The sequence below is a fragment of the Pelobates fuscus genome, chromosome 13, assembly GCF_036172605.1.
Source record: "Pelobates fuscus isolate aPelFus1 chromosome 13, aPelFus1.pri, whole genome shotgun sequence".
NCBI lineage: Eukaryota > Metazoa > Chordata > Amphibia > Anura > Pelobatidae > Pelobates > Pelobates fuscus.
In genome coordinates, this window is record NC_086329.1 from 11,952,096 (window position 1) to 11,968,130 (window position 16,035).

The 16,035-nt window shown below is 38.2% G+C and overlaps 1 protein-coding gene across 1 annotated transcript in view; it reads left to right on the forward strand.

Annotated features, from left to right (window-relative positions):
* Positions 1 to 16,035, forward strand: part of PRKCH (protein kinase C eta) — a 114,738-nt gene that overhangs the window by 62,896 nt on the left and 35,807 nt on the right. The window contains exons 5-9 of the mRNA XM_063440430.1: positions 616 to 707; positions 3,108 to 3,237; positions 4,270 to 4,397; positions 7,062 to 7,193; positions 8,495 to 8,668. Of these exons, the coding sequence (XP_063296500.1) occupies positions 616 to 707; positions 3,108 to 3,237; positions 4,270 to 4,397; positions 7,062 to 7,193; positions 8,495 to 8,668 (656 nt within the window). The remainder of the gene's footprint in view (positions 1 to 615; positions 708 to 3,107; positions 3,238 to 4,269; positions 4,398 to 7,061; positions 7,194 to 8,494; positions 8,669 to 16,035) is intronic.

Genomic DNA, 16,035 nt, shown 5'->3' on the forward strand with positions numbered 1-16,035 from the left:
ACCTTTGTTACTACTCTCTATCTTAATGGAACTCCTTTTGTTGATGTCCAAGGGACTACAGGCAAAGTTGATCTTGCTGGGAAAAGAACTTGAACCCAGAGGTTTGAACAATTTCCATGATGGTTATACGGACCAGCTGTACTGTTTTTTTGTGTTTTCTACATTTATAACCATGTTTAAATCTCAAATTGCTTGCTTTGCTTGTCTCGGTGTGACCTTTTTTATTTTTCCATTCTAAATAAAATCACAGAAAAAAACATTCTACCGCTTTATGGTAAACAATAGACTAGATACTTTTTTTTGCCAGTTGAAGAGGTAAAAAAATGCTACAGAGCATCACAGCATTACCGCGTACCACACACCATATTTTGGTTCTTCTTTTAATATACATTTTTTTTGTTTTTGTTTTGCTAGCACAAATAATTTTTTTAGGTTTTTTTTCTGTTTTTGTTTGTTTTTCAAGCCCCCTATAAAGAGATATGCAGTATGGTAGCTGTACTGCGGTAATTGCCATAAGTAACACTGGCGTGTTGTTTGTGTCTCATGTTAAAATCGCGACAATTGAATTTATTTATGTGAGTAATGTACAAACTTGCCGTTTGTTTTACTCTGCAGTTTGCACGTGTGTTGTCCACAAGCGTTGCCACCAGTTGATCGTCACAGCTTGCACTTGCAGGAACAACAACACAGACAAAGTGGAAACAAAGGTGACGTATAGTGGTTAACGTTGCAGCCTTCTGTGGTTTTAGCATTAGCTTTTTTTTTTTCTTCATTCAAATCTCCTCCAAAACCACATCCTGCTTTTCATGTTCATTCTTACGTTTGTCAAGAAATGTCTCTCTGTCTTCATATGTGAATCAAAGCATAGTGGTTCTCTGAGCCACCTTCTTTCCATTTGCCATTCTTTGGCCATCACGAACAGCTCAGCCACATTAGTTCATCTTTATATGTCCATCCAGGTTAATTTAGTGACCATTACGCAGTGGTGCTAGTGGCAGGTACAGGTGTTAGGCTGCATTAACATTTGCCAACAACTCTGTTTCTGACCATGTCTACAACAAGGGTAGCTAAAAGGTCGAACCCAAGTTATACTGCCCCCTGCCAAAGATAAGAATGACCAGATTTTTTTGGCTACATTCAACTTACCTCCGCTGTCTGTCTGCCAACAGGGGACTATGCCTTCTTGAGGCTCAAACCTCTAAAGCCTGGCTGGCCCAGCTGTTATTAGTGACACGTTGTGCCTGAGCAGTTTTACGTTAAATTAGTCTTTAAAATATAAATCTTTCTTCTAGGATTTATGTTAAATAAAACATACTTATTCATTGAAGTTTTGCCTACCAGACTTACGTCAGGACCAGTTTATGAACTAACGGCAACCCTTGCTGTATGAACGACAATGGTTAATGTGGCTGTTGTGCCATCCCTTGTGGTCTAGCCACTAATTAACAATGTGTTTGCTAATGCCTGTCTTACTTCGTGCCAATATGAGTTGACAGAAATGCATTAGTATATGCCATTCACCGGTGTCCTCTGAATGACAAAGACATGCTCGCACACCTTTATTAATAGATATTGATATATTCGTGCTACTTAGCAAGATAGGCCAGGAGATAGGTGGCACCACCTTGTAGCTACCCAACTCCAAATGGACACAATTATTTCAATTTTAAATATATTTTCTGTTTGTTTTGTTTTAAATCTATTTCCCCAGTAATTGTGTTTCTAGAAATGTATTTAAAGATATTGGGTGCTTTCATTGCAGATAGGCTCCAGTGGTTCATTGCGTAGTAGACAGACAATGACGTTGGGTCCCTGCGCCCCTACCACCTTGATTAAAACGCTTTTGTATATGGCATAGCTGCACCCTCCCCCTCCCTCCTCCTTTCCCCACACACACTAGTGCGGGTTTTTGGATTGAAATATGCCTCAGAAGTATGTGAAAACCTTCTCTATTCGTATGAACCAGGAAGTTGGCTCGGTCACTACATTTAACATTGAAATTTCTCTGGCTGTAGGCAGAACAACCATTTGCTTCAAATTAGGCATGTGTGCAAAGACTCGTGGGAGCATGACCCCTGACCTCTCAAGTCGTTGGGCTTGCCTAGTGGCCGGTAATACTAATTCAGTCAAAATAGATCATAAGACAAACTAGGGACTATTCCGTTTCATTAATTTTTCTAAATCTTGACAAAATGCAGAGCTTTTGCAGTCAAGTTTTGTCAGTTCCCCCAGCCGTCACTATTGGCGACTGTGAAAAAGGCATTGTATTGCTGATGGCTAGACAACGTCCGTGTAGGCTCCCGTGGTCTCCCTGACATAAGTTGGAATGTTACCAGAAGATTCAGACCGTATGAGGTTTTCCTCGAACTTTAATGTTATTTTTTTCTTCTGTAATCCTCCCTAGTGCTCATTCGCTGCAGTAAAGCATTGTGGGCCCTGTGAATAGTTACAGGTGGTAATCTTACCTTACATCCTCGGATTCTAAGTCTCAGTTTACATTGTATGGATTCATCTCCTCATAGCCTGCAGCTTATTCCAAACTGAATACTTTATTATTTCACCAAGACCTGTCCTTGCATGTCAATCAACAGCTACTGGACGTCACCATAAGCTTAGAGAAAGGTTATTGGGTGTTTTTCAATGTGCCTCTTCTACTTCCATGGTGTTGGGAAGCAGAATTATAGGTGCATCATGTCAGTTTTGCCGGCAATTTCATACGTCTTAGTTCAGGGTTGCCTTTAAGGTTATCAGAACATCACAGGAGTTCCACAACAAGTGGAGATTTACAATTTGACCACCCCAGATGATAACTGTGAATGCTCTCCTACCTATATGCATAGCTTTAGCCATAGTTGGCTTAAGGATCAGAAGATCTTCTTCTTCCTAAAAGTTTGGGTTACTAATGTGTCAGCGAAAGTAGCAAACTTTACTGAATAGCGACAATAACGTTTGCTATATATAAAAAAAAAAAAAAACTACCACAAAGCTGTTCACTAAAAATATATGCAAATTGAAAATAATATAACTTTAATTTATACATAAAAAATGTTTTTTTTTTGTTTTCTTTTCAATAAATGCTTATTAAATTGCTTCTTTTCTGTTGTTAGATATATGAACAGAGGTTTGGGATCAACTTGCCGCACAATTTCCGATTCCACAACTATAAAGTCCCAACGTTTTGTGACCACTGTGGCTCCCTACTTTGGGGACTGCTGAAGCAGGGCCTGCAATGTAAAAGTAAGATATATTTAACGGGATAACCAGCTAACCAGAATATGTGAACACTTTTAAATAGTAGGGGGGAGTTTTTTTTGGAAAAGGATTTTTCTTTCAACCCCTGTATAGGCTACATCGATTGCTTACCGAAAATGGGAACATTTTCTGGTCTGTAAAACTGGAAAATTTAGGTTTTTTTTGTCTTGAAAAAGAAAGGATTCTAAAACAAATCCTCTGCTTTAGAATCTCTGTTCTTGAGCAGGCCTCTTGCGTAGGCTGTGAGTTTTCCACATTTTAAGTGAGATATACTTCAATTCTTAACTTTTCACGAAGGTCTGCACATGCATTTTCAATATTGCTTCAAAAAAGACAGGAACCGTACTCTTCTATACCCAAATCACAAGGTGGGATCCATCCTCTATAGAAACAGCAAAGATGTTCCGGTCACTCCCGGGTTAATGAATAGGCAGTTTTAATGGAATACTGTGTACTCTTGTTCAATAACGAATATTCGATTAACACTGCCTGTTGATTAACCTCTGAGTGCCTGGACCATCTCTGCTGTTTCTTCACACCAATTTTCTTGAGTCTGTAGGTTTGAGCAGCTTTGAGATTTTTATATCCTATTTTTATAATTCACTTCATTCTGTTTCACATTCTTGTTTGTGCAACGTTCAAAAGGGAACATATTATTAATATTGTATTTTCCGCCTTGGATTAGTATAATACATTTAATTTTTGTGTTACTTTTATTTATTTTATGTGATGTGGTTCTTTTGTAGTCCCTACTGGTGAGGCTAGTGATGGCTAACACTGACATTGCAGAATTTTGCTAGTTTTACGGTGATGCTAAGTGAACCTTTACACATGCTGAGGATCATGGGAAATGTAGTTCAGTAATTGACACTACCTGGGTTGCCTTTAACTTTAACGTTTTTCGAGTTTTAAAGATGGAAATGTGTGTATGGGAGAGATATCGGCTCCTTTGATATTTTATGTTCAATTTAACTTGTTTTAGAGAAAATATTGTTTTTTTTTCTTTCTACCCCATAGTATGCAAATTGAATGTACACAAACGGTGTGAAGCAAGCGTGGCAAACAACTGTGGCGTGAATTCTGTGGAACTGGCAAATGCTTTGGCTGGAATGGGTCTTCAACCAGGGAATATCGCTTTCAAACAGGTATCGTGTCACCTTTTTCCTACGAGTTTAATCAGACCTGAAGACTTGTACTAATTTTTCACATGGCAGCCGGGAGCCTGACCTCTACAGACACATTCTCTATGAACACGAGTATGCCCAGCAATTTCTGCAGCAGTTTCAAACACACGCATATGCCATACATACAGCACAGAAAGTGTTAACTAAAGCTCACAAGCATTTAAATGAAAAAAGAAAAACTAAACCTAAATTTCTCTCCTCGAGCAGTAAATAAGTGTCTGTAACTGACTGGGGAAGCAGTCTAATTTAGTAATTTAATGAATGTGCAAGAAAATTAATAATATCTAGTAATGCTGTTTGAAGATGCTCAAAGCCATTCTGTTAATCAAACACAGACACGGACATCTAAGGCTTATCTGACCATTTAAGGTATCAAAGCAAGAGGATAGGGTTTTAGAGTTGCATAGATCACTGCATCAAAAGCACCCGTGCCATATATAGCGTACTTTAATGAAATAAAGGGCTTTATTCACTCAACACCAACTTTGTTAAATTGCAAAATTTAGGACAAAAAAAATAGATTTAGACAAATTCTCCAAATAAACTTGCTTATGTTGGATTAAAGGGACAAAAAAATAAAATGAAATCACTATTTTAGTAGATCTACTCCCAATGAAAACATTTAATTGGGGGTAAATCTAAAAACAGCTTGCAAAACCTGCAGATATCATTTTTGCAGCCTTTGCAAGCCCTCCCCTTCAAACCCCACCCAGACTTTCTGTGTCTGTCCGATCATAGACTTCCCAATGCAGCTCAATGAGAAATCTTTGCAAGGCAGGTGCTCTGAGCAATTGCTGCGTTTTAAATTCATCTCCACTCAGGTAACCAAACCAGAAAGTAACAGGACCGTTGTCTGATCGGCAGCCAGGGGGTGTAACAAGGTCCATTTACAAAAGTGTGAAATTCTTTTGAAATCAGCACTTTTTGTAAATTGAACATAAATTTATTCAAACATAAAGCATTTCAGTAGCTGACGAGTTTGGAGGGCCTGCAGTGTCCCTTTAAAGTTTGCAATTTGATTCTCAATTTTTGATATTTAGTGAAACAAAACATAGTATTGATTTAGAAGCATGGGCGAAGAGTTTGCATTAACGTGTACTAGGAGAGTATAACATTCGGATGGCCTTTTGAGGGGAAATGGAGCAGCAGGAGGAGACATCATAACTAGCCTGAACCAGAACCCAGAACCAAGTTAAAGCAGAAATTGACGAATGGATCACTAAATGTGGAACTATTTAATATATATTAGGAAGTGTGTGAAAATGAAGCTCATTTCCTGAATAACCCATAGAAAGGATGTACAGTCATAATGTCTGCACACGATCACTGATCTCTTCCTGATGTACTATAATTATACACCTACAACTGCCCACATTTGATTTTCACTTTTGCTCTGTACTGCTTTAAAAGTCACTGTTGCGCTTAATGTATTGCTCCATCGTAACATTTAGCGCCGCAGATCCCATGATGGATTTGTTGTCATAAGATCTGACCTAGCAGAGAGAGAAAAATATGCAAGTTAAAAAGAAATAAATAAATAAAAATCTCTCATGAATTAACTATTAATAATTTTTTTCATTGTTTTTATTTTGTAACTTTCCTGCAGTTTGCAGTATTCCAGTATACAATATTATGTCCTCAACCTTTCTGAGTGACTGACTACTCTGTGCGTAGGATTTTGTTTGTTTGTGTTTTTGGCTTGTGCGTTATTTATTTATTTCATATTGGTGCATCAGTCAGTATAAAATGTGTATCTGACTTGATAAAAGAAACAAAAAAGTTTAGTGGATTTTTAAAAAAAACTCTCCAGAATTCTTTCCGTGGTTGCATGTAATGTGCCATTTACCCTCGCTATAATAGATCTAAGTAAATCTACCTGCATCATTCGAAGATATCTTACACAGAGCTCTTGTCTATGGTTATTTTCATAGATTACGAATAGTGGAAGCGTTAATGAGTAACTTGAAAACACCGTTACAGAGTACATAAGCCATCGAGACACTATGCCAATGTAAACCCAACCAAGTGTGCATGGCATTTTAAATAATGTACAATGTGAACTTCCGTTCCAAATGCACAACCACAAAGCAAAAAAGAGAATCCCAGAAGTGATCCCAAAAAACAGATAAAAGTACTGTGCCATATATTCAAACCCACAAAATGAAAATTCACTTCTTTCTCATCTTGTACATAATGAAAATAAAAGCCCAACATCATACTAACATATTTAATACATAGTCTATAAAACTCTTACTTAAAATAAAGAAATGTACAAACCTGTAACAATAAAGGATTTCAGACCTCCTTCTGCATTGTTCCTTGCTGGTAAACTGTAGAAATAGTTGAAGTGTTTTGCTTGTTTTATCCTTTTTAAGGTCCATTTTTCACTCTTTCTTCTGAGCATACATCTCATCCCTGTTTGTCCACTAGATGGCGCTCAATGTATTGTTGCTTGTTGAGTATCAAGCTATGTTTATAGAGAAGAACAAACTGTCCTATACACATATGAGTCCATTACAAAAATATCCTATTAACTATAACTACATTATACTCAATGTAAGAATATTGCTGTGGATTATAGTGGTTCACATAAAAAGCTAACATTTTGCTAATATTTCCTGAAAGCATTTTGACACAAGTTCTGTGACTGGCAACCAATCCAGTGATGAAGACACGTACTCCAACTGTTCTCAGCACAAATTTGGGATTGAGGACTTCGAGTTTATTCGTGTGCTGGGGAAAGGCAGTTTTGGAAAGGTTAGTATGTTCATAACTTTCCCGACACAATGCCGAATCCCTGATTGATGTGTGTTGCTGTTAGTCTATCTAAGGGTCCAAGAAGTGTTTTTGAACATCCACTATAATATCAAAATGAGAATAAAAAGATAATTACTTTATAAAAGCTTTGGGTTAGAACCACTGAGAGTCTGAGGTCTGTGTTACTGTATGCTGGTGTGGTGGCTATTTTACAGTATGTACTGGAACAAAATTAGAGGGTGGTTGCTAAAATTAAGAAGAATTAAGATTAAGAAGGAAACGGATAGAGATGGAGAAGGCGAGGAAGGAGGAGGTAAGGCTTGGCCAGACAAAAGTGTCGGAGGTGAAACCATGATCAGTAGCTGTGACAATAAAGGCTCCACTTCTGTTAAAAGTAATTAAGGGATATGAAAATGGGATTGTGGTTTTAAAAGCACAGGAAGCCAGTGTTGGGGGAGGACAGATATCGAGCTGATTTTGCTTGTACTTGTTTCTTACTCGCTATGTGACAACCCCTTCCCCACTACTCGCAGTTTACCAATTTGTTTGAGTTCCAGCCTTTTTATTTTGGGGGGGAGGTGGAGGGGGGGGTATTGTCATCTTTAAAAAAAAAAAAAAAAATGTGTCTGAATTAATGTAGAGCAGTAGAAGAAATTTGCTGATGGGTACAGGAGGGATGATACATATGCCGGTATATGTGCTTTGCATTAGGAACCATATGTGTGCTAATGGGATTTTTGATATTTTGATGAGATGTTTTCAGAATGGATGGAACACCGTGTAATCCGTGTCTTCCAAAGCAGCCGTTAATATAAAGAGTAGAATAAAAATAAAGCATGATTGGTGTATGTGTAAACATGGTGGACACACTGGGCCAGTGATCACAACCAGCGGTCCAGATTTTCTCAGGATCCTCAATGGAAAATAATTTTGAAATCATTGATTCTTGTTGTGCTTTGAGGACTGAGTTGGGATCTCCTGCCGTAGGCTGGGATTGGCAACCTTTGACACTCCTTATGTTGTGAACTACATCTCCCATAATGCTCTTCCAGACATAATGCTTGCAAACCACCCGGAGAGATGTAGTCCTTAACATCTTGAATGTCGATGGTTGCCTCCAGTAACTTTTGGTGAGTTTGCGCATGCATGGCAATGTACTATTAAATGGAGTTGTATTGCTGTTTAGCTGATACGCTCGCAAAGAACAATTGTTCTCATTGGCTCACAATGAGGACCAAGCAAGGTGGAAGAGGAGATTGGTTCTGAAACAAAACCCTCATTAACTTTGTAATTTCTTATAGGTCATGCTTGCCAGATCCAAAGAGTTGGACAATCTCTACGCGGTGAAGGTGTTAAAGAAGGATGTGATTCTCCAGGATGACGATGTGGAGTGTACGATGACGGAGAAGCGTATCCTGTCCTTGGCGTGCAATCATCCTTTTCTAACACAGCTATTCTGTTGCTTCCAATCTCAGGTGAGACCGAATTGTAGGTGAACCTAATATATATGTTGCTATCTGTTGTACAGCTTCTATTTAACACAATTATACACACTAAAACTACAACACAAACACACACTGCATTCACCATACACACACTACATCCACTACACAAACACACACTGCATTTACCATAAACACTCTACATTCACTACACAAACACACTGCATTCACCATAGACACAATTCATCCACTACACAAACACACACTGCATTCACCATAGACACAATACATCCACTACACAAACACACACTGCATTCACCATACAGACACTAAAATCACAACACATACACACACTGCATTCACCATAAACACAATACATTCACTACACAAACACACACTACATTCACCATAGACACTCTACATCCACTACACAAACACACACTCCATTCATCATACACATACTACATCGACTGCATAAACACACTGAATTCACCATACATACACACACTAGATCCACTGCATTCACCATACACACACTACATCCACTACACAAACACACACTGTATCTAAAACACACAAACACTACATCCATTATACAAATGTGCAATCTACACCACTATACACACCACATCCACTACACAGACAGGGCATCCTTGTGGGCCGACTCAGAATGGGCCCTGTGGGCGGACTCGGGGACAGGCTCAGGGGGGCCTAGACCTTGAACTGTGTCAGTCTTGCTCAGCGGTATTGGACGTTCAGTGGTAACACTACAAAGTATACCGTGATCAGCCACAACAGTAAAATATCCTGCCTAATAACCTGTAGGTCCTCCTTGTCCTGCCAAAACAGCTCTGATGCGTTGAGGCATGGACTCCATGAGACCTCTGAACATGTCCCGTGGTATCTAGTATTTAGTTATGACACTGTATTTTCTTCACTTGTGTTTATCACATTTATTTTTCATGATATATATTCACAATGCTCTTACAGATGAATCCAATACACTTTAGTTCATTTAGCAATAGCACAATTTGATTTGTCTCCCTTATTAAAATTAGTGTAGTACCCACCAATGTTGGGGTACGGTGGCGTAGTGGTGGGCTTAACACAATATGGCCATATGGTGGAACTGTTTGCTGAGATAGGGGATTTATGTAGCCTTGTGAAATGTAAAACTGTATTGTTTTGTCTTTGCGCTTTTGTCCTTAATCTGTATTTTGTATAAATTGTGGTCTTTACAGCAGCACCACTGCTGAGAAATAAATGTTCCAGGTGTACCCCCAATTCCCCTTTTTTCATCGTAACAATATAATCAATGTTATTCACATTCGTGGCTGATCATTGTAAGTAACTATAACTTTCTACTGTTGCCCTTAATACCTGCTCAAAGGATGATATGAACCCCCTCCCTCAAAGGGTTAAATAGCCCATATAATATATTTGAATAATAGGGAAACATAGATCATATTAAAAAGAAAGCGGGCAGTGGTGCTTGTATTAAAAAACAAATAAATAAAATTAAATAATGAATGTAAGAATTGGTACTTGTGAATGTCCACTAGGGGGCAGACGATGCCTGCATTCAGCAACACTTTTTTGAACTTGGTTTTGCAGGAAATGTTTGGATATTCAATTTTTTTAGCAAGTAAACAGCTTTATCCGACAGGCAAAAACAGTTCTCGCTGTCAACTGGCAATTCCTTGAAAATAAGTGATCCCTTGGTTTTGTTGTCATCATGTTTCTGCAAATAGCCTCCCTTTTACAGATATGGGGGTGGGGGAGAGAAAATACACAAAGTATCCTAAATTTATGATTTACGAAGAAAGCGGTAGAATTACATTTTTTATATTAAGGCCCTTTCAATAATTAAAGGAACATTTTAGTGTCAAGAACACAAACAAGTAATCCTGACACCATGGTGCCTGTGTGGCTGTTTAGGATTAATCTGAAAAGATGATTATTATTATTTTTTTTTAACTTCCCTTTATTCCCAGGCTGTGCCAGTCTCGCCAAAGCCGGCCCCGCCCCCACTCCGCCTCTGTGGCTGAAATCATCGCTTTTGATGATCTCTGCCAATCCAATGCTTTGCCACAGGAAACACCACACTGCGCCAGTCAGCATCTCCATAGAGAGATACATTAAATCAAAGCATTTCTATGGGGAACATCCAGCGTCTCCATGCACAGCTGACCCAGGAAGCACCGCCAGTGGCCATCTGAGTGACTGGCAAAAGGCTGCATTTACATTGAAAAGCCTGCAGGGACCGTCTGCAGACACCAGAACCATTACATTAAGCTGTAGTTGTTCTGGTGACAATAGTGTCCCTTTATTTCTCTATCACAAACACTCTAGGACCTTCTGTTAGAGTTTGACAGTTTTTCTTAATTAAGAACTTTTACCCTGTAATCGACTTTTACTTTTTTCTAACTTGGTTTTACTCCCTGCTTTTGTTTGTTTTCATCAAGTTCCTTTGGACAATGTTTTTAGTTGTTTGTTTTTTTAGGATTTACTTGTTTATTTTTCTACATACAATTTAATCACAGAGTGTGGCACTGTATTTTCTTTGTGTGTCTGTCAAAAGAGGGCCATAATATTGTCATTGTTGTGATGTCAAATATTTAATCAAATTAATAGTCACCAAAACAACGTACACAGCCTTGCTAAACACTTCCTGGAAAGAGAGATCTAATGTTTACACTTTCTTTATTACAAGTAGATTTTCTATCTCCTGCTCTGTCAATAACCTGCTAGACTCTGCAGGAGGCTCGTTTGTGTAATTTAATTTCAATTTACAGAGCAGGAGATAAAAACTCTTGAAGTAAACCACCTGATTGAAAATGAAGCCATTTTGTTTTCATGCAGGCTGTGTCAGTCACAGCCAGGGGACGTGTGGCTAGGACTGCACAAACAGAAACAAAAGTGATTTAACTCCTAAATGCAGAAGCAGTGAGTCAGAAAGAGACATGATCAATACACCAAAATTGCTTGTGGTTTGGTGCCTATAGTGTCCCTTTAAGATATGCAGTTCAGTCTAATGTAATATTGTTCAAATACCAACAGCGAATGGCATAAGAACAGCCAAGCATGCTGGGAGCTGTAGTGAAACTCAAGGTTGGCTGGCATTGTATTTCCACGTGATGCTGAGTATGCTGGGAGTTGTAGTGAAACGAACTGCTGGACTGTCACTTCTGGCCTTTCCTGTGATAGCTTAGCTCTGGCCTTTTGCAGTGAAATAGTTTAATAAAATACCAGTGCAGCCAGCTGGCACTGCATGCTGGGAGTTTCGACTAATGCAGATGCTTCGTATAATGGACTCAATTCCAGAAAGCACTCACCGAGTGCCAGAATTAGCACATATCGACCTCAATGTCCCTTGCTCTCCTAAACCCATTGTAAACCACAACTGCTGCACCCTTATCATAAATGACAGGTTTCCAGTTTCCCTGACATGTTGTTTACCATCGCAGAATAGTTGTCAGACCAGTCCTGAGTGCCTGCAGCATGTGACTGCCGTCTAACGTACAGGAATGCCAAAACACAAGTGGTCGTCTTGGGAATGCCTTTAAATTCAACCTATGCCCTATTTAAGTGCCAATGACGTTCAGAACTCTGACCTTCGATGCATTGCAAATAATGATCAAGACATAGGGTGATCTAAGGCCAGGGCGTGCATTTATACTATGTATATTTAGTATTTAGTTATATTGGGTAACTCCTCTTGGCTTGGCAGGAGTTTAATATCCGTTTAGTTTGTAAAGCGATCGACCATTTAATGATAATTAATCATAGCATAATGTATTCTGTATTGACGCTGCCACCCAAAATATATTTTACAAAAATTCTAAAGGGTAGATTTTTTTTGATTTTTTTGGTCATGAATTTGTTTTGTTTAGAATATTTTTTAATTGGTCCTTTTTCATAGCAGACATAGCAGAAAGTGGTTATTTACAAGTTTTAGGGGCCAAGAGTAGTAAACAAAATAATAAAACACACAAAACAAAACCCCACCCCACCCATAATTTTCATAAAATAACAAATCCTAACGGACTTAAGAAACCCTTTAGCCTGATTTATAGGGGGCTTCAATTAGGGGACTTGGGAGTTTAGGATATTAATGTCCACTAATTAGCTTTTTTTCTTTGATCTTGCTATGCAGCTGGTTAATTAGTACATAGGTTTTTTTTTTTTTTTAAATTTAGCTTTTAGTTGTAAATAGAAATGCAGCGACAGAACCAAATCATTTTATTTCTGTCTGGTCATTTTAGTTTTGGAGATTAAGGGGGTGGGGGGAATGTATCTGTTCAAAAATGGCGAATTTCTAGGGAAAATTGCTACATGTGGAGAAACCCTCTACTGGTTGAATTGCGATTGCTCTAACTTGCTCTTTTTTGCCTGGACGATTGTTGCGTTTCTCGTAAATGTAAGATTTTGAATTCATAATAAATTGTTTAACAGAATTGAAAGCAGTGAATCCCTGGCCGAACAGAGTGTCTTTGTGCTAGATTTACTTAGACAGGAGAGTGAAGACTCCAGTGTTTTGCTATGGCTTTCTGCGTGGATGACGCCCGGACAGTTTTATTACCTCAATGCGCTCTGTACTCCCTGTGTTTATGGAGTGATAAAATATGCAGCATGTTCACTTTGGTCCAGACTTTTCCCTCCCATCTTGTAGAGACACATTATCAAACTATAACTGTGAGCGCTTTCAAGACAAAAAAAAGGAGGGGAAAAAAGGATAAATGAAATGAACTCAATTAAGAAAATAAAATGGCGGATATTCACCAAATTACTTCTGCTGACCTGGTAGAAGATACAGGTGGTTGATCAGTTATCACTTTGGGCTTTCTATGTAACTAGTGCTATATATACCATGTTCCATAATGAACATGGTATATATATTCTTTCCATCAGAAAGAATAAACACTGAACGGACCATTTGGGAATACAACCTGCATCCATGAGGTTTGAGCAGGTTCATCATCTGTGCAATAGCCAACAGAGCTATTTCACTTGTTGCTTTTCTTTAACCCCTTAAGGACACATGACATGTGTGACATGTCATGATTCCCTTTTATTCCAGAAGTTTGGTTCTTAAGGGGTTAAAAGAATAGCAATGTCCATATAATGAATGTCTTTAACCAGATTTCCTGTTGATTCATTTGATTGTTGCTGCATACGTCATAGGGCCGAGAAAATGAAAATAAAAGGTTTTATTTTTATGTGAAAGTTTTGTAATGGTACAAAAAACATTCCTGATAACCACAGACAGAACATCAAATAATATATTGTTTTTCCTCTTTTTTTTTTCTTCACGTATATTGCTTAAATAAACATGTTGCAATATCCCTGTTGCAAAGATTAATAAAACTTTGGCCTTTCGTACTGAGGTTATTTATAAAAAAAACAAAAACTGCTCGAAGTACCATAACCACTGCAGCCCGCTGTAGTGCAAACTGTTTTCAAATGGTTTGACTGCTTACCTTGGGACAGCCAAAAGAAACAGTGAATGCATAGTATTCATAATATATTCTCTACGTTTTAGGGTAAATTGAACCCACTAACCAAACAATGTGTGTTCACATTTAAGTACGTATTCGTCCAATCTATAAACTGGACTTTCAAAATTACCCACAAGTTCTTAGATTTAAAGAAAAACTAAGTTATTTTTATACTTTATTTATAAAGTGCAGACATATTTCATAGCACTGTACACAAGTACAATTGATACAAGTAAAAAGACAAAGGAACAATACACCTGAGACTGACAAAATCTAACAAACAAATACAGGAGCCTTTGATGGTCCTATTCCCATGGGACCTACTTCTCCATCTTTGAGAGGCCATCGGAGAATGACGGAGATGCCTCCCCACCAAATGATTTAATCTGCATAAGGATTAACACTAAAGGTATAAGGGTCCTTGAAGCTGGGCACACAGTCTGAGTGACGCTTCCCGACAAAGCCATACCTAGAATTTATATTACTTATATTACTTACTTATAATTTAGATTCCTATGGCAGCAGGCAGTCTTTTCCCTTGTACCAAGGAAATTGCAGTAAAAAATAAAAAAACATACATGTGCAAGTGCAGTCTTTTTTTTACCAGCACAATGTATAGGTATTAGTGCTTTATAAATAATAATAATAATAATAATTAAACTGTATGCCTTGTAAACCAGATTAGTCATAGCACTTTAAAACCTCCACTGTTTTAGTAAATTCTTGCCCATCAGCCTATCCACGTTTAAAACATGTATTTGGTAAACAGTCGAGAATATATGTTAAACTAGCCAATCAAGGCTCCGTTTAATATCAAAGTAAGGCCATCTTCAATTATTGCAACAAAATAAATAGAATGATTCTGTACTTCTACCCACTAAGGATCCAACGATTATTAGAGCCAATATTCGGCATTTTTCTAATAATTGAAATCGGTCTCCAAAGTTACTGAAATTGCCGATAACATACACGCCATCTCTCGCTTCCAGCTGCCTGCCAATGACGTACCATGTCGCACAACCTCACGGCAACATGCCCGAATGTGGATCGCTGCCCGTGGCAGTAGGTTAGAGCGTGAGTTTTAGGACATGTGACTTGTAACAATGCTGTGATCTAAATATTTTTGCTGAAAGCACATATAAATACTCTGCTGTGATTAATACCACATTCGCCCTCAAATCACCAGCTTGGTGAGGTTTATACAAAACATTGAAATACCTGAAGGATTAGAGGGGACATCACTGATTGAAGTACCACTAAATAATTGTGTTCATTACCCCTCCATGCTAAATGCAAGATAATCACTGACCCCACCGATGTATAATTATTACAATATATCAGTACTTGGCAGTATGGTGATGTTCAGAGCTGCTGGGGAGACACTGCCACACTCTGAGTGACAGGGAGATATGAACACTCTGTGTCTCTGATCCCTTTTATTCTAATGGAGTATGACATCACAGATGAGATCTTCGATAATGTATTAAACAATAAACATGTTCAGTTAAAGGGACACTATAGTCACCTGAACAACTTTAGCTTAATGAAGCAGTTTTGGTGTATAGAACATGCCCCTGCAGCCTCACTGTTCAATCCTCTGCCATTTAGGAGTTAAATCCCTTTTTTTTTATGAACCCTAGTCACACCTCCCTGCATGTGACTTGCACAGCCTTCCATAAACACTTCCTGTAAAGAGAGCCCTATTTAGGCTTTCTTTATTGCAAGTTCTGTTTAATTAAGATTTTCTTATCCCCTGCTATGGTAATAGCTTGCTAGACCCTGCAAGAGCCTCCTGTATGTGATTAAAAATCAATTTAGAGATTGAGATACAAGTATTTAAGATAAATTACATCTGTTTGAAAGTGAAACCAGTTTTTTTTTTTTTCATGCAGGCTCTGTCAA